The 24,411-nt window shown below is 45.5% G+C and overlaps 2 protein-coding genes across 2 annotated transcripts; one reads left to right on the top strand and one right to left on the bottom strand.

The window, feature by feature from the left end:
* Positions 1-220: 220 nt before the first annotated feature.
* LOC122724603 lies at positions 221-877 on the top strand. Its single transcript, XM_043960128.1, has one exon. The coding sequence runs from the start codon at positions 221-223 to the stop codon at positions 875-877; it is 657 nt and encodes a 218-aa protein (XP_043816063.1).
* Positions 878-17,957: 17,080 nt separating this feature from the next.
* LOC122724704 (flocculation protein FLO11-like) lies at positions 17,958-22,005 on the bottom strand. The gene is made up of 2 exons (XM_043960476.1): positions 20,513-22,005; positions 17,958-20,424 (listed from the first exon to the last, which is right to left on the bottom strand). The coding sequence occupies exons 1-2, from the start codon at positions 20,547-20,549 to the stop codon at positions 19,724-19,726; spliced, it is 738 nt and encodes a 245-aa protein (XP_043816411.1). The 5' UTR covers positions 20,550-22,005; the 3' UTR covers positions 17,958-19,723.
* Between the last annotated feature and the right edge of the window lie 2,406 nt (positions 22,006-24,411).

Here is a 24,411-nt window from a genome sequence, read left to right on the forward strand (position 1 = left end):
CTTAGCTGAACTGGGAGCGAAGGATCCCAACCAAGCCCTCTTGCCCACCTCTTCACCTTTCTCGAAGTGGGTGCAGCAAGAGACCGTCCCCAAGAAGTTTATGATGCCACCCATGGAGGCTTACGACGAAGCGGGAAACCCGAAGGAGCACGTCTTGAACTATAAGTCTTTCATGGAGTTGCAGACTTTATCAGATGCCTTGATGTGCAAGGTATTTCCAATGACGCTCTTAGGACCAGCACGAGTATGGTTTAACAGTCTAGAGGCGGGAAGTATCAGGAGCTTTGGAGATTTAGCCAACGCCTTCGTCAGCCGGTTCATAGCCGGAGTTCCGGCTGACAGGAAGACCAGTTATCTAGAGACGGTCAGGCAGAGAAGGGACGAATCGTTAAGGGAGTATGTGGCCCATTTTAATACGAAAGCTTTACAGATCCCCAAGCTGGATGAGGGGAGAGCGGTGAAGGCCATGCAGAAGGGGACGACCTCCCCCAAATTTTTCGGCTCGTTAAGCAGAAAGCCCCCCACCACGCTGGTAGAGCTGATGAAGAGGGCGGAGAAATACATAAGGCAAGATGACGCCTTGGTGACGAGTAGATTCGCCAAGGGGGTGGAAGACAGAGGAAAAGCCCCCGAGGAAAGGAGATCGAAAAGGCATGAGAAGAAGCAGGGTAAGAAATCTGAGCCCTACAGGCAGCCCTGGGACCGGAGAGACCAGAGACCTTTCCCTCCTCGGGTTCCAGAACAAAAGCCATTCCCTCCGCATATTCCGGAGAACCTGACCCCGCTCAACGCATCCAGAGCCGAGGTGCTCATGGCAGTTCAGGATAAGGAGTTCCTACAATGGCCCAGGCCTATGAGGGCAGAAGCAGACCAGTGAAATCCTAACAAGTATTATCAGTATCATCGCACCCACGGCCATGATACCAACAACTGCTACCAGCTGATTAGTGAGATCGAAAGGCTGATCAATAGGGGACACCTCATGAACTTTGTGAAGAAGCCGGAGGGGCAGAGGCCTCAGCCGAACCCAGCAGCACAAGCACCCAGGAGGACGGGAGCAGGGCCGGTGAATGATGGCTCCAGTGGAACCATCAACATGATCATTGGGGGAACCAGAGGTCGGATGAGCCGAAGGGGAAAGAAGAGAGGCCGAGATGGGGAAAGCAACAACGTAGAAGTCATGCAGGTAGTTAAGCACTCTCCAGTAACTATCACCTTCTCTCCGGAGGATGCCCAGGGGGTTCAGATGCCCCATGACGACGCCCTTGTTATTGAAGCCGTCATCCACAACTAACGGGTTAAGAAGATCTTGGTGGATGACGGGAGTAAGGTGAACTTGCTGCCGTACCGGGTCTTCTAGCAAATGGGAATCCTTGAGGAGCAATTGGTTCGGGACCAAGCCCCAGTCAAAGGGATCGAGAGAGTCCCAGTACCTGTGGAGGGGAAAGTAAAGTTGGCCCTCACTCTAGGAGAAGCGCCAAAGACTCGTACTCATTATGCGGTGTTCTTAGTAGTCAAACTCCCCCTGAGCTACAACGCAATACTGGGACGACCTGCGCTGTTCGACTTTAAGGCTGTAACCAGCATCAGATATCTAGCTATGAAATTCCCAACAAAAGCGAGAGTGGGTGTAGTCAGAGGAAGCCAGGAAGAGGTAAGAGCAGTGTATCTGGCCACGGTATCAGAGCCAAACTCGGCAGGAGAGAAACTTGACTCGGAAGTTCTGGAGGTCCAAGACGAGAAAAAAGAGGCCAGAACAGAGCTGGTTGGAGAGCTGGATACCTTTCCCTTATCAGAAGCAGAGACAGATAAGGTCTTCAGTCTCAACGCCGGCCTCACTGAAGAGCAGAAGATGGAAGTCATGGCCCTGATCCGAGGTCACGCGTCAAGCTTCGCCTGGAAGCCTTCTGACATGCCCGAGATTGACCCCAGAGTGATGACACACAAGCTGAATGTCCTCTCAGAGGTCAGGCCGATAAAGCAGAAGAAGAGGGTAGTAGGAAGGGAGAAGTAGCAAGCCACCAGGGAGGAGGTGCAGAAGTTAGAAGAGGCAGGGTTTATTAGAGAGGTCATGTATCCACAGTGGCTAGCAAATCCTATATTAGTCAAAAAAGCCAATGGCAAATATAGGATGTGTATAGATTTTACAGACCTCAATCAAGCGTGTCCCAAAGATTGTTACCCCCTCCCTGATATTAATAAAATGGTCGATTCTACGGCCAGATTTGATTACATGTCATCTTTGGATGCTATGTCTGGTTATCACCAAATTCCAATGGACAAGGCAGATGAAGAAAAAACCTCGTTCATAACGAAAGATGGGACCTACTGCTATAAAGCCATGCCTTTCGAGCTGAAGAATGCTGGGGCAACACACCAAAGATTGATGAATAAAATCTTCAAGGATCAGATCACAGGAATGTCGAAGTATATGTGGATGATATGGTGGTGAAAAGTCCGACTTTTCAGCAGCACTTAGTGGACCTGAGGGAGGTGTTCGAGGTGTTAGAACAGTACAGAATGAGGGTGAACCCAGCGAAGTGTGCCTTCTTTATCAGGGGAGGAAAATTCTTGGGATACATGGTGAGTGGAAAAGGCATCGAGCCCAATCCGGAGAAAGTGAAAGCTATCCTGAATATGCCTGAGCCGACCTGTGTGAGGGATGTCCAAAGACTTACTGGAAGAGTGGTGGCGCTCAATCGCTTCATGTCGAGTTCGGCAGAAAAATGCTTGCCGTTCTTTAAGAAGTTGAGGAAAGTGCCGAACTTTGAATGGATTGAGGATTGCCGAGAAGCTTTCAGAGAGCTCAAAAGCTATCTTAGCTCACCTCATGTACTTAGCAGTCCACTGGAAGGAGAAGAGCTCCTGATTTACTTGGTAGCCTCTGAGCAAGCAGTCAGCGCAGTGTTGGTAAGAGTAGAAGAGGGAGAACAGAAACCAGTGTTTTACGTCAGCAAAGTGCTTAAAGACACCGAGATCAGATACCTGAACATCTAGAAGATAGCATATGCTCTGTTGCTGGCAGTCAGGATATTCAGAGTCTATCTGGAAAGCCACCAAGGGGTAGTGATGACAGACCAACCACTGAAGAAGATTCTCCACAGGCCGGAAACATCAGGTCGGATGCTTGCCTGGTCCATCGAAATTAGCCCCTACTGTTTAGAGTACTGACCCCGGACCACCATAAAATCTCAAGCCCTTGTTGACTTTATAGCAGAGTGCTCGTTCAATGAAGAAAAGATGGGATGGGGTGAGTCGTCTTTGGAAGAGTTGGGGAATGAGAGAGAAGGGCAGTCCTCTCAAGAATTTAGCTGGAAGCTGTATGTGGACGGGGCCTCAGGCGCTGGGGGCAGTGGTGCTGGAATAATGTTGAAGGGACCTGAAGAATTTAAGGTTTGCTACGCCCTATGCCTAGAGTTCAAGGCCTCTAATAATGTGGCAGAATATGAAGCCCTGATAAATGGAATGCTGGTAGCAATAGAGGTAGGGGTAACCGACCTCGAGGTGAATAGTGACTCCCAGCTGGTGATCAATCAGATAACAGGGGCATATCAGGCCAGAGACCCTACCATGCAGAATTACCTAGCGAAGGTAAAAGCCATAGAAGCCGAACTTAAGAGTCGGGGAATCACAGTCAGATACCAAAGAATACCTCGGGAGGAGAATGAGGAAGCAGACTTGCTCAGTCGGTTGTCCAAGGAAGAGCTAGAACAGCTCCCTGACGAGGTATACATCCAACACATTAGCACACCTGCCTTTAACAAAACGGCCACTGTATTGCAGGTGGAGCAAAGCCAGAGCTGGATGACCCCATACCTGGAGAAGGGAAAGCTCCCTGAAGACAAGGACGAAGCAAAAAAGATAGCAGCTCATGCCGCTAATTACCAAGCAATAAGGGGGACTTTATACAGAAGGGGAAAATCCAGCCCGTGGCTCCGATGTGTGAGCCCGGAGGAGGCAATAAAGGTGATGGAAGAAATACACAGGGGAATGTGTGGAGCTCATGAAGGAGCAGGAACGCTGGCTAATAAAATATTCAGGCAAGGGTACTACTGGCCCACTGTAAAAAAAGAGGCAGAAGAGTTTGTCCGAAGATGTGATGTATGCCAGAGATTTGCTAATGCCGTCAATGTTCCAGCCACTCCTCAGTCCAGCATATCCAGCCCGTAGCTGTTCTCACAGTGGGGAATAGACATCCTGGGACCCTTTCCCAAGACCACGGGGCAGAAGAAATTTGTAGTGGTGGCTGTGGAGTACTTCTCAAAATGGCCAGAAGTGGAGGCAATCCCCACAATCACAGCCCGTAAGATGATAGACTTCGTATGGGGCAACATCATCTGTAGGTTTGGAATACTGAGGGTACTCATCTCAGACAACGACAGACAGTTTAACTACAGTGCCTTCAGAGCGTTCATAGCAAATATGGGCATATGGCACAAGTTCTCTTCGATGGCCTGATAAGCGGTTGTCGAAGCCGTCAAAAATAAACCTATTAAACGATCAACAAATAAATTTGCAGATAGTGGCAATAGGGTCGAACCACAGGGAATTGACACTAAAGACCTTCCTAATAATGACCAAGGTAAAGTAAATAACAAATAAATAAAAGAGGGGGGTTTTTTTGAGTTGATGGATTAACACTAAATAGTAAAAGAAAGCAGTAATTTAAAGATGAATAAATCAATAAGAGAAAGGCTTCTAGTTGAAGTATGAGTCTAATTCAGTTTGTTCAGAATTGGTCATTGATTATTTGAAGACTCCTTTTTGATTTCAATAAATTAGTTTTGGTTGTGGAAGACGCTTCTCACAATCCAAATTCCTCCTTAGTTCTAGTTTGATTAGGAAACGTTCGCTAATCAAACACTAATCAACAAGTTGCCAAGGAACGTCCTTGGGGCATTATAGCATCGAACAACTGTTGATTGCATTAAGACTTAGAGAAACCCAATTCTATCCTTGCCAACCGCGTGGTCAAGTTTAGATTATGCAACCTGATTGAATGTGTATTTGAACAATCCAAGCAATTACGGACCTAAACCATTCAAACAATATTACTCAAGCAATTTAAAAGCAATGGGCCCTTATTGATTCTAAAAGCAAAGTAATACTTGTAGAAAAGATCAGATTGCATAAATATTGAAACAAATAAGAGTTCAACAATGGAGTATTAAACCTCCCAATTCATAACAAATCTGAATATTCTCAACTTCAACTAGAAAATAATGAATTTAGCCACTCATGGTGACTAAAATACACAAAAGAGATGAAAAGAACGAAAAGAAAGAACAGCTGAAGAGTTTCTGGCGAGGGAGAAGGTGCTGAGTTCCTGATCAGAAGATAGTCTCCTTTGCTGGTTTTGAGACTCCCCTTTTATAGCTGAAGAATTGTCTAGGGTTTTAAAATCCCTTTTTGATTTGATGTTGGACTCCTCTTTTGATGTTGAATTTGATTGCAATTGGATTTCCTTGGATGAGAAGTTCTTTCGTGGCTCTTGGATTAGTGTTGGAAGTGATTGGATTGGATTTGGACTTCTGAAAATTCGGATTTCTGTTTGCTGTCCATTTTCCCGCTTTGCTGTAATTTTCTGCTGTCAAAGTGATTTGTCCGGCGATTTGATCAGTTTCTTCAAGTGATTGGGCAAATCGCTTCTCTGTGAGTCAGTCCTCTATGCCTTTGCGAGTGCTTTGGCCAGTGATCTTCGATTGTTTTGGTCAAATCACCTGCCCATATCACTGCTGTCTGTTGCTTCTGGGTATTTGCTTTAGCTTGATCTGGGCAGTGATTGGAGCAGATTTTTGGGCAAATCACTGGGCAAACCATCCTTTTGTAAATTTTCTGCACTTTTTCTTCCATTTTCCAAATTCTTCCTTTTCTGTAAAAACAAGATAAAAACCATAAATTAAACTGAAAAATGTGTAAATAAGCAATAAAGAGGATAATAAAAATGTGGCTAAATTATGCTTGATCAAATACCCCCACACCTAGCTTTTTGCTTGTCCTCAAGCAACAAATAACTTAGCTAATTAAGCCCCCTTTTTCCTTAGAGCCTAAGTACCACTTAATCAGCCCTCCCTAGACTCCTAATCTGAATTATCACAGTATAGAGTACATGCACTAAGGTCATCCTCTCCTTTCCTTGTTTCCTTTCACCTACCATGGTCAAGGGAAAGGTTTTTGATTCAATCATGCTTATTCTTTTATGTTAGGTTTAATGTAACCCCTAGGAGTGACTTGCCACCTTCTCTCTCTCCCCTTTTTATCTAATTTTTATTTTCAGCAGCACTTATTCTTATCCTTGCCTGAAAAAGTCACTAACCTTTTTACGCGATTGTATACATGGGTGATACACCCCCGGTTACTCAGTTAGTCACTTGTTCAAGTGGCTACTAGCTCTGTTCATAGTCTAGACCATCGAAACTTATTTGCTTGAAAAAGTTACTGACCTTTTTACGCGATTGTGTACATGGGTGATACACCCCCGGTTACTCAGTCAGTTACTTCTCCAAGTAGCTATTAGGCTCAGTTCATAGTCTTAGACCATTGGAACAAGTTTGTGATTTGTGCTTTGTGCTGGTTTGTCATGATAGTTTGGGCAAATCAGCTCATAGGGAGTTACACTAGCTTTTTATTTGCATGTATTTTTATTTTTATTTCCCTTGACCACAACAAGTTTAAGGGTTCAATTCAAGTAAAGAACTTCCTAAGTGAAGGTAACATGCTGTGAATGATTCTGTTTAGGCTTAAAGGGGTGGCAAATTAATGGGGTCATGAGATAAGGGCACTCTTTCAACCTTGTTAACTGTGTTGAGTAAAGCAATTAGCTACAAAATTCTGTGTGTGTGTGCTAGGAGTGTGAAAAAATTCTGGTGTGTGCAAAAAGGGGTAAAAATAATGCAAAAGGAAACAAAAAGAAACAAAAAGAAATCAAAAAGGTAAAAATGTGGTGTGATCAGTGAATAAATACTCTCCAGTACCCCCACACCTATCCCACATATTGTCCTCAATGTGTGAATAAACATATAGAAAAATGAAGGAGAAAAGGGAAAAATATTTCCTGGCCTGGGGGTGATTTGACCAGTGACTTGGGCAAGCACTGGGCAAATCACTGGGCAAATCGCTATCTGTCACGGTGCTGGGGCAGAAAATGGTCCACCAGCAGGTCCAACAAGTGCTCCATCCTTTGCATTCGATCTTCAATCCTTCTGAGACGAGCCTCTACTGTCTGGTTGGGGGCTTCGTCTTCAGGTGGCTGAGGAGCATCCTGCTGGTGGGCTGCTGGAGGTGGCTCATTTGCTGGTTCCTGCCCTATTGCTTGTGTTGCCTGATCTGCAGTATCTGCTATAATGGCTGGCTGCTGGGTGGTGGTGCTTATGGTGGCTTTCTTCCTTCTGAAAACACGCTCATGGCGTGGTGTTACTGGACCTGCAGGTGCAATGGAAAAAACATCCCCCACCTTGCAAAGCAACCCCATATCATCCAATGTGCGTAGGTCCAAGGGGGTTGTTTTGGGGGTGGGGGAGAGGTCAGTATGTGCGGGGTGCAATAGTTTGAGATTCACTGCAATGGCAGTGATCAAAGGACCAAAAATCAAGGGCCTATTATATTGTATGATGCTGGATAGTTGGGTGGCAACCCAATATCCAAGATGAATTTTTCTGCCCCTGTGCATGCACCAAAGAATATACAATTCAGTTCTGGTCAGGATGTTGGAAGCATCCTTCCTCCCAAAAAATGTGTAGGCCAGGAATCTGTGAAGGTATTTCAGACTTGGGTTACTGAGGTATAGGTCCTTGGACCTAGTAGGAGAGTAGGAGTCTGGTGGATTGTCACTTAATTCCAAGTACACAGAGCTTGGATCAAACTCAGCAGGGAAGTCCCAGGTGGACTGAGGGCATTCACAGCCCATGGCTATGCCGAATTCCTGCAGGGATAAGCGAAATCGCTTCCCTAATAACCTAAATCCAACTGTGCCAGGTGTGTGTAGGTTATGCATGGCATTTTTATCAAAATAGAATGTGGTGAAGAACTCCTGTGTGAGTTCAAGGAAGGAAGGCATGCGCAGGAGGAAAAAAATGTCCCAGCCAATAGCAGAGATCAGAGAACGTACCTGGGAATGGAGTCTCAGTGCTCCAAGGGTGGCATGGTGGATATACTTACCTGGGTGGTATGGCAGAGATGAAATTTTAAGCAACCTGGTGCGCTCAGAAATTTTGTTGAATGTCAGTGCTTTGACGATGTGATCTGGGTATGCTGGCCTGGGCAAATCGCTGGGCAAATTGCTGGGCATATCGCTTAGTGCGTCACTGGGCACATCGCCAGGCGTATCGCTTGGTAAGTCCGTGGGCGTATCACTGGGCACAACGCTGGTGAAATCAGTAGGCACATCGTTGGGCACAGCGTGTGGCACATTGCTGGGCACAGCACTTGGCAGATCCTTGGTCATATCAGTGGGCATATCAGCGCTTGGCATAGCGCTTGGCATAGTGCTTGGCATAGTGCTTTGCACATTGCTGGGCGCATCAGTAGTCGTGTCCGTGGGCACATCAGTGGTGGAATCGGTGGGCACATCACTTGGCAGATCCGTGGGCGCATCAGTTTCTTTGGCGATGGTAGGTTCCGACTCTGGCTCTGACCTCGGTGGCGACTGAGTTCTTGGCCGTTTCTGGCTGTGGCCGGTGGGAGTGGTGGCTTCGGGTAACTTTTTGCCCTCAGGGTCTGCCGTCGGGGCTATTGTGGATGGTGGCGTTCTTTGCCGTTTCTTTTGCCGGTGATATATCTGGACGGCCGGTGAGTCGGTGCGTCCTGTTGCTGTACTTGTGGCCGGTGGTGTCTCGGTGTTGGTGGTGGTTGTTGGTGGTGTGTCCCACGCTTCATCGTCACTGTCAGAGGGGCTGGGTGGTCTGGGTAACCCTAATTTCTTCCACATGAATGGTCCGCCGGTGGCCCTCATCTTGATTCTTACCATGGTGGTCCTGAGTTTGCCGGTGGGTGAGTGGTGGTCGGAGAGAAGAAAGCTTGAAGAAGAAGAAGAGATAAAAACAGTAGTTTAGCGTAAAAATTAAAAATAAAAGAAAAGACTACTTAAAGTGATTAGGGAATGTGATCTGCCCTGATCATTAAATGCTGGCCCTCTGGATTTATGACAGGGTGATTTGCCCAGTGATTTGGGTAAGCAGTGGGCAAATCACTTGGCCAGACTGCTTCTCCTTTGCAGTTGCTGGGCTGGTACTGTTCACGCCCTTTTCTGATGATGTGCTTGATTTTGCGATTGGACCGGTGATCTTGGTCAAATTATCTGGGCAATTGGGCAAATCACTGCCCCGATCGCTTGTGACTATGGTACATTCAGTCGATTTGCCCGGCGATTTGGGCAAGCAGTGGGCAAATCACTGGGCAAATCACTGCCTCTGGGCTGCCTCCCAGTAGCGCCCTGTTTTCTGTCTTGGGCTGGACTTCAGTGTCTTGCTCAGCAGTCTTGGGAAGGGGGATCCAAGAGAACCTCCTCCACAACATGGACAGTAAAACCTTCATAGAATCTCTTCAAACGATGCCCATTAACTTTGAAAACTTTGCTTGTTTGTGAGCTCCTAATGTCAACAGCTCCATGTGGATAAACATGCTCAACCAAAAATGGCCCAATCCACCTTGACCGAAACTTTCCAGGGAATAATTTGAACCTGGAATCAAAGAGCAAAACCTTATCACCAACCTGGAATTGTTTTCTGGAGATGTGCTTGTCATGGAAGGCTTTGGTCCTTGCTTTATAATCCCATGAAGCTTCATATGCATCACGCCTAATCTCCTCAAGCTCTTGAATCTGTAATTTTCTGTGAACTCCAGCCTCTTTTTCATCAAGATTACAGCTCTTCACAGCCCAATAGGCTTTATGTTCAAGTTCCACCGGTAGATGGCAGGCTTTCCCATAAATCAGCCTATATGGAGACATCCCAATTGGGGTTTTATATGCTGTCCTATATGCCCATAAGGCATCATTGAGGCATGTACTCCAGTCCTTGCGATTTGGGCAGACCGTTTTCTCCAAGATGGACTTGATCTCCCTATTTGACACTTCAGCCAGCCCATTTGTTTGAGGGTGATAGGCAGTAGAGGTTCTATGGATGACATGGTGCTTCTTGAGGAGAGTTTCTACTACCTTGTTGCAAAAATGGGTGCCTCGGTCACTGATTATGGCCTTGGGCAGTCCAAATCTTGAGAAAATGTGGGATTTTACAAAATCACCCACTGTTTTTGCATCATCAGCTCTTGTTGTTTTGGCCTCAATCCACTTGGACACATAATCCACAGCAAGTAGTATGTAGGTGTTGCCAAAGGAAGGTGGGAATGGTCCCATGAAGTCAATGCCCCATATGTCAAAGATTTCACACACCATAATGGGTGCTTGTGGCATTTCACTTCTTTTTCCAAGGTTTCTCGTTTGTTGGCATCTTGCACATGACCTACAAAATAAATAAGCATCTCTAAGCCAAAATAATCCACTTTCAAGGACTTTCAAGGCTGTCTTGCGTGGCCCAAAGTGACCTCCACAGCTGTAAGAGTGGCAGAAAGTTAGGACAGATGTGATCTCATGGTTTGGGATGCATCTCCTTATGACTTGGTCTGCACAATGCTTCCATAGGTAAGGCTCATCCCACACATAATACCTTGCCTCTTTCTTGATCTTGTCTCTTATGTGTTTGGGCAAATCAGTGGGCAAATCACCTATGGCAAGGAAGTTAACAATATCAGCATACCTTGGTTCCTCTTCTTGGACAGCAAAGAGGTGCTCATCAGGGAAGGTCTCATTGATGGGGCATGTCTCCATCTCGGTCAGAATTCTGCTAAGGTGATCAGCCACAAGGTTCTCCTTGCCTTTCTTGTCACGGATCTCCAAGTCAAACTCTTGTAACAGCAATATCCATCTCACCAGCCTAGGTTTGGACTCTTTTTTCTTGATTAAATACCTTAGTGCAGCATGATCTGAGTATATAATCACCTTTGTACCAAGTAGGTAGGGTCTAAACTTCTCCAATGCAAACACAACAGCCAGCAACTCTTTTTCCGTAGTGGAATAATTGCATTGTGCAGCATCTAGGGTGCGTGAGGCATAGTGAATGACATGAGGAGAGTTACCTATGCGCTGTCCCAATACTGCACCTATAGCAAAGTTGCTGGCATCACACATGATCTCAAATGGAAGGGTCCAATCAGGTGGCTGGATGACTGGGGCAGAAATTAGGAGTGATTTGATCAAATCAAAGGCTGATTTGCAGCTGTCATCAAAGTTGAATGGTACATCCTGCTGTAACAATCTGCAAAGAGGCTGAGTTATTTTAGAAAAATCCTTGATAAACCTCCTGTAAAAACCAGCATGTCCAAGGAATGATCGAATCTCCCTAATGCTGGTTGGGTAGGGCAGATTTTTGATGGTGTCGATTTTGGCTTTGTCCACCTCAATCCCTTTTGCTGAAACAATATGGCCTAAGATTAAGCCATGGCTGACCATGAAGTGGCACTTCTCATAGTTGAGAACCAAGTTTGTCTCCAAACACCTTTGAAGTATCTTCTCCAAGTTGGCTAGGCATTCATGGAATGAGTTGCCATACACCGTAAAGTCATCCATGAAGACTTCAATGATCCTCTCCACATAGTCAGAAAAAATGCTCATCATGCACCTTTGGAAAGTGGCTGGTGCATTGCAAAGACCGAAGGGCATCCTCCTAAATGCGAATGTGCCAAATGGGCATGTGAAAGTGGTCTTCTCTTGGTCTTCTGGTGCAACGGGGATTTGATAAAATCCAGAATATCCATCAAGGAGGCAGTAATGGCTTTTTCCAGCAAGTCTCTCAAGCATTTGGTCCATGAAGGGCAAGGGAAAGTGGTCCTTTCTTGTGGCTGTGTTGAGCTTCCTGTAGTCCATGCAAACTCTCCACCCATTTTGTACACGAGTGGGTACTAGCTCTCCTTCAGAATTAGGGACAATGGTAATCCCGGTCTTCTTTGGTACCACATGGATGGGACTCACCCATTTACTGTCAGAAATGGGGTAGATTACCCCAATGTCTAGGAGCTTCATAATCTCCTTCTTTACAACCTCCATCATAGGTGGATTCAGCCTTCTTTGTGCCTCACGAACAGGTTTGCACTCATCCTCCATAAGTATCCGATGCATGCATGTTGAGGGTGAGATACCCTTTATGTCCTCCAATGTCCACCCAATAGCCTTCTTGTGTCTCCTCAACACATCCAGGAGCTTTTCCTCTTCTTCTTGGCTGAGCTGGTTGGAGATGATTACTGGAAGTGTATTTCCAGCTCCCAAGTAGGCATATTTGAGGTGGTTAGGCAAGGGTTTCAGTTCTGGTGCCTTTTCTGTCTGCTGGTTTTCTGTCTGCCTGCTGTCCGATTTGAGCGGTGATTTGAGCAGATTTTCTGGTGTTCTGGGCAAATCACTGGGCAAATCACCCACATCCAGCAAGTTACAACAGTCTGCTGTTTTGTCTTCTTCAGAGATGTTGCTGTCCACTTTTCCTTTCCTGCAAAGACCTTCATAAAGTAAGTTTTCTTGATCAAAATCAAAAACTTCTTGACTTAAATTATCAATAACATCAAGTCCATAAACATGAGAAACATCATTGGGGAATTTCATGGCATCATAAACATTAAATTTGATAACTTCCCCTTCAAACTCCATAGTCAATGTGCCATCATGCACATCAATTTTTGTTCTTGCTGTGCTCAAGAATGGTCTCCCAAGTAGGATATCAGAGGTGGTGTTGCTCTTGTCTTCCTCCATGTCAATAACATAAAAATCTGCTGGAAAGACTAATTGGTCCACTTGCACCAACACATCTTCAAGCACTCCTTTAGGGTAGACAATGGATCGGTCAGCCAATTGGATCACAATACTGGTGCCCTTGAGTGTTCCTACATTCAACAAGTTAAAAATAGACAGAGGCATGACATTTATTGAAGCTCCAAGGTCACACATGGCCTTCTTTATTCCCACATTGCCTATTTTGCATGAAACCGCAAACATTCCTCTATCCTTGCATTTGACTGGTAGTTTTCTTTGGATGACAGCTGAAACACACTCCCCCACACTTACCTTTTCACGTTCAGCAAGTTTCCTTCGGTTTGTGCATAGCTCTTTGAGGAATTTGGCATACCTTGGAATTTGCTTCACAGCATCAAGTAGGGGAATGTTAATTTCCACTTTGCGAAGTGTCTCCAATATCTCTTTTTCCTCTTTCTCCTTTTGGGACTTTGCAAATCTCTTTGGGAAGGGAGGAGGTACCTTGAATTTCTCCATAGGTTGCTGTTTCTGCCTTTGACTTGATTCTGCCTGGTCTGTTGATTTGGGCAAATCACTTTCTGCCTTCTCTGGAGAATTGGGCAAATCACTGCTGGACAGCTTAGTTTGCCCAGCGATCGAGTCAGTTTCTACAAGCAAACTGGGCAAATCACTGCCCTGATCACTTTCTGGCAGAATTTCTTCCATGCCCTGTTTTTGCACTTTTTCAGCCCTATTGTCTTGCAACTCCTTTCCACTCCTCAATGTGATGGCACTAGCATTTTGCCTTGGATTTATCTCAGTTTGGGAAGGTAGCTTTCCTTGTGATTCAATTTTGTTTAAGGATGAAGCCATTTGCCCCATTTGTTTCTCAAGATTCTGCACAGTATTTGCCAAATTTTTCACAATCTCTTCAAGAGATGCATTAGAATTCTGAGGTGCAGCTTGTGCTTGGTTTCTTTGCTGGTGGCTTGGATATTGCTGTCCCCTTGCATAACTGAAATTTGGATGGTCCCTCCAACCTGGATTATAAGTATTTGCATAGGGATCATACCTTCTTTGCCCATTAAAGCCTCCAATAGCATTGACTTGTTGGTCCTCTTCTTGAAGGGAAGGGCATAGATCAGTAGGGTGGTTGTTGGAACATATTCCACATGGCTTGGGCTGCTGAATCTGCTGGACTTGTTGGGTTTGACTCACAACAAGGCTTCAGACAGCATTGGTGAGTTCAGAAAGTTGGGATGATAAAATGGAATTACTCACCTCATTTACATTCCTTGTTGGCAGCTCTTGGTCTCCAAATTGTTGAGAAGCTGCAGCCATGGTGGAAATTAAGTCTCTCATCTCTCGAGCTGATTTTTTCTCAATTGATCCTCCACAGGCTGCGTCAATAAATTTTCTTTCTGAGGGTAGCAAACCTCCATAGAAGTAATGAATGAGAGATTTGTCAGAAATATCATGTTGAGGGCAGCTTGTGCACAGCCTTTTGAACCTTTCCCAGTATTCATACAAGTCTTCAGAGTGCTTTTGCCTTATGCCACTTATTTCTCGACGGATGCCTATGGCTTTTGAGGTTGGGAAGAATTTTCTCAAGAATGCTCTCACCATATCAGTCCATGATGTGATGGATCCGGGTGGCAAGTAAAATAGCCACTCCTTGGCATAGTCGTCAAGGGAAAAAGGGAAGGCTCTAAGTTTGATATCCTCTTCTGGAATACCTTGGGGTCTCAAGGTGGAACACACCACATGGAATGCCTTCAAATGCTTGTGAGGATCTTCATTTTCTAAGCCTCTGAATTTGGGAAGGAGATGGATCAGACCTGTCTTAAGCTCAAAAGGTGCTGTCAATGGGGGATACTCAATGCACAAGGGTGCTTGGTCTCCTTCTGGTTCATCTAGCTCTCCGAGAGTTCTTTCCCGTGGCTGGGGTACTTGTACAAGCAAGTTTCTAGCTTGATTTTCAGCTTCTACAGGTGCAGCAGGTGGTGCTGCCATAGCTGGATTTTCTGCCATATCCAGAAATTCAGTTTCTGGTGCAAACTCAATGGTAGCTGGTGCGGTGATGGAAGTTTCTGCTGGTGCAGAAATTTCTTCAGCTGGGGCAGTAGGTGGTCTGTGAGAGGGTGTTGTTGATGAAGATGCTTTTGAGGCTTGGTTCCTCAAATTTGCTTGCTTCCTTAGGCTCTTGGCAGTTTTTTCAATCTCAGGGTCGTAAAGAAGAGTGTCTTTACGGCCAGACCTGGTCATAAAGGGAAAATACGTTAGTTTAAATCAAATCCCCGGCAACGGCGCCAATTTTTGATAAGCGGTTGTCGAAGCCGTCAAAAATAAACCTATTAAACGATCAACAAATAAATTTGCAGATAGTGGCAATAGGGTCGAACCACAGGGAATTGACACTAAAGACCTTCCTAATAATGACCAAGGTAAAGTAAATAACAAATAAATAAAAGAGGGGGGTTTTTTTGAGTTGATGGATTAACACTAAATAGTAAAAGAAAGCAGTAATTTAAAGATGAATAAATCAATAAGAGAAAGGCTTCTAGTTGAAGTATGAGTCTAATTCAGTTTGTTCAGAATTGGTCATTGATTATTTGAAGACTCCTTTTTGATTTCAATAAATTAGTTTTGGTTGTGGAAGACGCTTCTCACAATCCAAATTCCTCCTTAGTTCTAGTTTGATTAGGAAACGTTCGCTAATCAAACACTAATCAACAAGTTGCCAAGGAACGTCCTTGGGGCATTATAGCATCGAACAACTGTTGATTGCATTAAGACTTAGAGAAACCCAATTCTATCCTTGCCAACCGCGTGGTCAAGTTTAGATTATGCAACCTGATTGAATGTGTATTTGAACAATCCAAGCAATTACGGACCTAAACCACTCAAACAATATTACTCAAGCAATTTAAAAGCAATGGGCCCTTATTGATTCTAAAAGCAAAGTAATACTTGTAGAAAAGATCAGATTGCATAAATATTGAAACAAATAAGAGTTCAACAATGGAGTATTAAACCTCCCAATTCATAACAAATCTGAATATTCTCAACTTCAACTAGAAAATAATGAATTTAGCCACTCATGGTGACTAAAATACACAAAAGAGATGAAAAGAACGAAAAGAAAGAACAGCTGAAGAGTTTCTGGCGAGGGAGAAGGTGCTGAGTTCCTGATCAGAAGATAGTCTCCTTTGCTGGTTTTGAGACTCCCCTTTTATAGCTGAAGAATTGTCTAGGGTTTTAAAATCCCTTTTTGATTTGATGTTGGACTCCTCTTTTGATGTTGAATTTGATTGCAATTGGATTTCCTTGGATGAGAAGTTCTTTCGTGGCTCTTGGATTAGTGTTGGAAGTGATTGGATTGGATTTGGACTTCTGAAAATTCGGATTTCTGTTTGCTGTCCATTTTCCCGCTCTGCTGTAATTTTCTGCTGTCAAAGTGATTTGTCCGGCGATTTGACCAGTTTCTTCAAGTGATTGGGCAAATCACTGGGCAAATCGCTTCTCTGTGAGTCAGTCCTCTATGCCTTTGCGAGTGCTTTGGCCAGTGATCTTCGATTGTTTTGGTCAAATCACCTGCCCATATCACTGCTGTCTGTTGCTTCTGGGTATTTGCTTTAGCTTGATCTGGGCAGTGATTGGAGCAGATTTTTGGGCAAATCACTGGGCAAACCATCCTTTTGTAAATTTTCTGCACTTTTTCTTCCATTTTCCAAATTCTTCCTTTTCTGTAAAAACAAGATAAAAACCATAAATTAAACTGAAAAATGTGTAAATAAGCAATAAAGAGGATAATAAAAATGTGGCTAAATTATGCTTGATCATGGCCCATCCTCAGACCAACGATCAAACAGAGGTCACTAATAGAGCCATCCTTCAGGGATTGAAGAAGCGGCTGGATGGGGTAAAGGCGAATTGAGCAGAAGAGCTCAATAGCATCCTGTGGGCACTCCGAACTACCCCCAGGACGTCCACTAAAGAAACGCCTTTTGCACTCGCGTTTGGCACTGAAGCGGTAGTTCCAATAGAGCTGCAGGTCCCCACCCATCGAGTCCAATTCAATAGCGAGAGCACCAACGACGACAAATTAAGAAGTAACCTGGATGCTCTAGAAGAAGTTAGGGAGGAAGCTCAAGTCCGAACTTCCGCTTATCAGCAAAGAGCGGCCCGTTATTACAATCAAAAGGTCAGAGAAAGAAGCCTGAAAGTAGGAGATCTGGCCCTGAGAAACCTGAAAGCTACTGGAAAGAGAGCGGCAATAGGAAAGTTGGCACCGACCTGGGAGGGTCCCTTTAGAGTAGCAAAGGTGGTCAAACCGGGGGTATATCGAATTGAGGACATGCAAGGAAACCTTGAGTCTCATGCTTGGAATATCTAGCATTTGAAAAGGTACTTCCCCTGAGATGTTATCAAATGTAAAAAGATCGATTGTACTTTAAAGCATGTTAATAAAATGGACATTGTCATCATCCAAATTCTTTATTTGCCATAACTGACGTTGTTTTCATGAAAGAAACAAAAGAGAAAAATAAAACAGGCACCAAGGCCCAAGACCTCAGGGAGGTAGGTAACCGGGATCCCCAAGATCTCCCGGCGCCCTAAAGCCGAACTGAGATAACAAGACCTCAGGAAGGTACAAGACTGGGATCCCCAAGATCTCTCAGCGCTACAAGATCGGGATCCCCAAGATCTCCCGGCACTACAAGACCGGGATCCCCAAGATCTCCCGGCGCCGCATGACCAGGATCCCCAAGATCTCCCGGTGCCGCATGACCAGGATCCCCAAAATCTACTGGCATCATAAAACCGACCGAGACGATGAGTCCGGCAGATAGGCGACTGGGATCCCCAAGATCTCCCGGTACCAAAAAAACCGAGCTGAAAAGACAAAAGTAATGTGAAGACAAAAGTGCCGACCTGAGACACGCAAACATAAGCCCAGAAAGGCCGAACTCAGCAAGCTATAAGCCTCCTATGATCCAGAAGGAAGCCTAAAGCATGAGCAGACAAGGTTCCAGTCTCGATTCCTATCAGAATAGAACTAAGGACAAAAAGGCTAGCCCTGCTCACCACTTTAAAAGGTACATGATCCTTTTTATTTTGGTTATATGAAGGTTATACACCCGAGCTCATATTTATGAAGTAATGAAAGAAAAATGAGGATGTCCAGTCAATTGTTAAAAATCAAACTCATGAAGATTAATTAAACACGTAGCTTAAAGATTTTTATCCCTAAGGCAGATCTAGGTCGGAAAAGGCCTACAGATAAGAATGCCCTGGTGAAATTGGAAAAGTTCATAAATCAGAAGTCAAGTCTCTTGCTAATTTTCTAGCCTTGATTAACTTAAGTGCTTTATTCTTAAGTCTTTAATAAATTGAACCAGTTAGGTTTTTAACAGACTAAGTAGCTTGGTAAAGCAGAAAAAATAAACAAAGATAAAAATAGCTCAAGTATAAGCATGAAGCAGAGGATAAAAGTAAAATTTCACTAAAAGAAAAGTATATTACAAGCCTATTCTAAGCACCTACTCTACTGAAGGAAAAACCGTCCTTAGAGAACTTACATGCCTAGGTGTATCTACGTTGTCTACATCACTATTTCCTATACTAATATTTACAAACGATACAATTTCCCCCCCTTGGGCCCCTGCTTCCTCCTGCTCCTGAGGCCCAGCACCTTCATCTCCCTTCCCCAGCTCGGCGTCTGCCTCAGAAGGCCCAGCTGTAGTGCGAGAAGCTCCTTTAGGCAAGGGCCTGTCATCCTCCCCGTAAAGCACGTCCTCGCCATCGTAGTCTTCCTCAGCAGCTCGGAGTTCAACTAACGGGGTGGAGGGGGCATATCTGGCAGTCTTCAAGCCCCGATTGTATCCAGAGATGAACATGCGGAAGCCCTTATTCAATATGGTCGTCTTCATCTTGCCAGAGGCTTTAAATTCCGCAAGTCGCTCCTCGCAGGCCTCAGCTATCTTGGCTTTCAGCTCCGATGAGTCCTTATAGCTCTGAAGATGAGCCTCACAGGCCTGTTCAATCTCTTTTTTGAGCTCAGCCGACTCCTTGTACACCCTTAAGCGCTCCTCGCACTCCAGCTGGACTCTATCCTCAGCTAGCTTGGCATCTTCGAGCAAGGCTGAGCACCTCTTCTCCAAAGAGTTGACTTGTTGGCAGAGTTATTGATTCTGAAGTTTGGACTCCTCTGCCGCCAAGTTCAAGCCCTTAACACTGTCAGCTTGCTTGCTCAGCTCTTGCTCCAGGACTACAACCCAAGCTAGGGCTTCTTCTCTCTGCGCCAGCACGGCATCAAAATCTGCCTTCAAAAGCTCGTGCTGGTGCCGGGCCTCGTCCTTCTGGCTTAGGGCCTCATCCCTGTCTCGCCGGATCTCCTCCAAGGAGGATAGCTGCCTTAAAGCCTTGTCACGTTGATCTTCTGCCTCAGCTGCCCTCCCATCAGCCCTTTTAAGGGCCTCCAGCGCAGTATGTAGCTCTATCTAGAGGGACCTAGAGTGTTCCCGAGCGGCCGTGAGATTGCCCCGGGCATCGCTGGTTGCTGATAAGTTCTCCTCCAGGTGTGCCTCCTCAATCCGGCAATCTACAGACTCCCGGAGAGAGTGGTCATGAGCATCCACCTCCATAAAGAGGCCCATCACCTAGCACAAAGAAAAAACCATTAAAACAAAGAAACAAAGAAAGCCAAAACGAAAACAAAAGGGACAACTTACCATCAGGAGCATCTCCCTGATTCTATCTCCAAGCTCCCCTCGGGGTCGAGACCGAAAGGCTGCTTGCTCTCGAGTAAAACCAGCCAAAAGGCCAGTCAGAGCAAGCAAATGAGGGTCCGAAGCCTCCATGATCCCACCGAACATCCGCTCCTGCAAGATCTCTGCTACAACGCTCGCCGGAGTTTGATGAGTAATATCCTCCGCGTTCAGAATGTCGTTGTCAGGAGCAGACAATAGGGGCACCACGGGAGTCTCTTTCTTCTTCTCGAGAAGGAGGGAGAGTTGGAGCCGGTCTCCTAGAAGCCCAAGACTTCTTAGGGACGAGAATTGGGGCAGGCACTTCAGCTGAAGCGGGACGCTTGCCCCCGACCTTCTTTGCGACACCTCCACCATCAGTGGGTCCGGGCCCCATTCCCTCGGAAGTAGGGACAACCCCAAGAGGGGCCTCCTGGGCACCTTCGCCCGCCGGGATGACCTCCATTCCTTTTTCCGGAGCCCTCTCCTCAGCGGCGGAGGTCTCAAGCCTCACCTCAGAATCCTCCTCAGAAGGAAGGGCAGGATCCATCCCCGCCAGCTCGGTGCCTTCAACCGGCCTAGAAATGACCACTGGAGCCTCTTCCATCCCTTCATTAGAAGTCCGTCGAGACCGGGGGGCTTGGGAGGACTGAGGAGTCGAGCTCGATCTGCTACGGCTGGATGGCCGAGAAGACCTGCTACTTCGGGAGCTCGGCTTAGGAGCTCGAGAAGGGGCTGGGACAGGGGGCCGGCTCGCCGACCTAGAGGAGATGACTTCGACCACCCTTTGAATAGCCTCTCCCACGGATCGCCCAGCCAGGAGGGCATCCAGAGCCGCGTTCATACTCTCCCGGGAAAATGTAAAATTCTTGGGAGGCTTGATTTGGTCGATCTTCACTTCAGAAGCTGCAAAAATCCAAAACCCAGACAAATTAGAATGACCCTCAGTAAAAATCATAATGAAAAAACAAAACGATGGAACGAAATAAAGTACCTGCGTCCTGGATATCCTGGAGATTAGACGCGAACATAAACTTTTTGATATCATACTTCTTTTCAATAGAAGTCAGTCGAACGAACCCGACCTGTTCGGTGAGGCTCAGCTAGGGCAGGTCATTGCAACCCAGATAGACATCTTCCCAACCGAGGTCTATCCCCCACGACAGACCGGAATCCTTCTTCAACTCCACCACTACAAAACCCTCTACCCAGCCCTTTATGGAGTCCTTATAGCCCGTGAAAATGGACAATCCACCACGGGGGGCGAAATAGTAGAAACATTGAACAGCCCGGACGAGGCGGAAAAAGGTCACAAACAGACGCGCTGTGGGTGTGAACCCCCAGCTCCGGCAGACTGACTCGAAGGAACACATGAATAGAATGGAGTTAGGAGATAGCATCCGGGGGGTTATCCCGAAGTACTGGAAGACCTCGATGAAGAAGGGGGTAAAGGGGAAGGTTAGATCGTAATCTCGCTATTTGACAAAGAAAACTAGACTGAGATCTTTTTGGGGATCTACCAGGCTGGAAGGAGGAGGATCGGGAAGAACAATCCTCTCGTTCCGGTAAGAAGCCCTAATGTGGTAAAGAGGAGTGTCCAAATACCTCCGAGAAAAGAAGTTGGTTAGGGTAGATGGGGTAACGCAAGAATCAAGATTAAAAATCTCAGGGAGTTTTGGGCCTTCCATGGTGAAGGGAGGAGCGTACCTGAAAAACGATTAGCGCAGGTGAACAAATCGAGCAAGACGAACATAAAGCAGGGGAAAGCATAAGTTCAGAGAAGACAGAGAGAATCTGAAAATTTGAAACAGTAGAGAGATAAAAAGATTTTTTGGGGCAGTCTGTATTTAGGCGGCGCGGTCATAATGATTCTCATTATTTACCCCCTCATCATTCGGGCAATAACTGATGAGAAGGTAAAGAGGCAATTGATGACCGCTGGATTTCATTACCTCGGTCTAAGGCCAGGCCCATGATGACAGCCCATGATATGAAGGCTTCTAAGTCACCCGCATGAGTCAGATCCAACCCACTCAGCCATAGGACCAGGCTCCACTTAGATTTCCCAATCAGGTCGGCCCAGCCTTTTCGGCCCAATGATCAGACCTCCTCTAGGCTCAGCCTTAATCTCATCATCCAGCCCATCCGACTGGTGGGTCCATCCGCATGCGTGCCAGAGGAGAATTAAATGGCCGTTACGCATGGAACAGAGACCTGATACTCTCGTACGTCCGTATCAGTATGGCAGAGACAGGTGGCCCAATGGAAGTAAGGCCGAGACACGTCCCTGGCAGACAACGAAAAAGAATAAAAGGGGGAGAAACACTCTCCTTTAGGACCAAGTTTTTTCTAAGCTTACAGAACGCTTTGTAAACCCTATTTCCTAGATCTCAGATCATTAGTTCTGATTCGCGAAAGGACATATCCAATGTCACATGTAGTCTTTTTGTGTGTGGACCATAGCATCGGTGTCCCTTCTGGAAATCAGAGTAGTTGTAACGACCCGAAAACCAAACCGCTACTGGCGCTAAGATCTAGATCGGCATAAGGCCGCCGAGACCCGTAGCAAGCCTGGCATACATCCTGTAAACCTGTTTAATCCCATACATGATCAACATATACATAAAAATTTTAACTTTCTCATTCATTTACCAAACTCAACCTGTGCATGCATAGCTAATGATCATAATCATCAACCACACATTGGAGTCATCATCAATGCTCCAATGGGGTAACATAACATATTTTAAGTTTGGTTTGCATAACATCAAAAAATATTTCATTAAAAGATCATGTAACTAAAAAGGGATTAACAACATACTAGGGTCAAGCACAACTCTAATCCTCAATAACATCATTACATTACATAACTATTTAATACTATTCATTACATTACTGGACTATACATTACATTTCAATATTTATCATGTCCACCACTAGCTATTACATAAACAGGACTTTACTCTAGCTGAGCTCCTGGTCTAACCCATACCTGCATACCTGGGGGATTAGGGAAATGGGGTGAGCTACTAGAACCCAGTGAGCAGAATAATAAAACATTATAATTAAAGTTCATGCTCTCATGAAATGCATCACAACACAAACAAATCACATTAAGGATGAACTTGTCACCAATAGTCCTCTACATATCCAACAGTGCCAGGGACGTAGAATGGGTCTTCCTGGACTTCCTTTTACATATCATATCATAACATTCCAATGTGCCAGGGACGTAGAATGGGTCTTCCTGGACTTTCTCTTACATTGTGCCAGGGACGTAGAATGGGTCTTCCTGGACTTCCATACCATATCATCATCATCATCATACCATATCATACGAGGACTAATGGATCATTCAATATTCATCCACATCAACAATATAATATGCAATGCAACATATTCGTAAATTTCTAATGCAACAACCTAGAATATCACATGGCATTCGTGATGCATGAGTCATGCTAAAACTTTCATTAAGTTAAAATATAAAGGTTTATTCTACTCACCTCTAGCTGACTCTAAAGTGGCTAGCTCACTGCTGAGGTCCTCGGTTCCTCGGGTCCGAACCTACACAGGTGGACTCAAATGAGGGACCAAACACACAAGAACATGACTCTAAAATACTCCCCAAAAACCCCCTAAAACACCTTAAAACAATCATAGAAATCATGCAAAGGAAGGCTGAACAGGGCACTTTCGGCGGCAGGTTCGGCGGTCGAAAGTCCCTCCAGAGACGAAAGTCATGCACCTTCGGCGGCCGAAAGTCCCTTCCAGAGCCGAAAGTCCACTTTTGGGGGCAGGTTTCGGCAGCCAAAGGCTGGCCTCCACAGGCAGGTTCGGCGGCCGAAAGTCCCTTCGGCTGCCGAACCTGAGTTCTTCCAAAGGGCAGAACTCAGCCTCCTCAATGTACATATACCTCCCAAATCATTCAACTCAAACACAACACTTCTACAACATGCATACACACATACATAAGCTCCTAGGGGCTTCAAATTATCCTAAACCCCAACTACAACACATCAAACATACATATACAACTCACATTGCTAAAAAACACAACATAAATCAAAAACTCAACATAAACCTATACATGCATTTCTACCCCAAGAAACTTCATGAAACTCAACTAAAACATGAAAAGAAGTGTGGATCTACTCTTACCTCTTGAAGATCGAGAGGGAAGACGATCCAACTCGGAGATGGGGGAGATCTCGCTCCTTGGGTCTCTAAGTTCCAAACTTGCTCTTTTGCTCAAATATCTTCAAACCAAGATAAAATTTGTTAAAACATGAAAGATTGGAGGAAAAACATAAAAAACGACCATGGGAGAGCATGGACTCACCGCTGGCCGAAAATGGGGAGAAAACTCGCCCGTTTCGGCCATGGAGCCCTTATATAGGGCTGGCCAGACCACCCTTCGGCAGCCTAAAGTGCCTCCAAAACTCATGCAAGTTCGGCGGCCGAACATGGGGTTCGGCGGCCGAACATGGGGTTCAGCGGCCAAACCTGAGCCACTTTCGGAAGCCTAACTTGCCCTCCTAAACTATCCCACGTTCGGCGGCCGAACTTGAGGTTCGGCGGCCGAACCTGGAAATGCCTCCTTGGCCTTTTTCATTTAAAACTTAATTTTCTTCTTGCTTAAAATCATAAAATACATTAAAACATTTTATAAAAACATGATTTGTCCCTTCTAGGGGTCTCCGACATCCGAGATTCCACCGAACGGTAGGAATTCCGATACCGGAGTCTAGCCGGGTATTACAGTAGCCAACAAATACACATCATTTAGCACAAGGATCAAGTTTATTCCACAAATTTTTTGGAATATGGACATATACTGTGCACCCTTGGTTCAAGATTTGGGACATGTGAGAGTGAGAAGAAAGCTTGCAT

The sequence above is a fragment of the Manihot esculenta genome, chromosome 9, assembly GCF_001659605.2.
Source record: "Manihot esculenta cultivar AM560-2 chromosome 9, M.esculenta_v8, whole genome shotgun sequence".
Taxonomy (NCBI): Eukaryota; Viridiplantae; Streptophyta; class Magnoliopsida; order Malpighiales; family Euphorbiaceae; genus Manihot; species Manihot esculenta.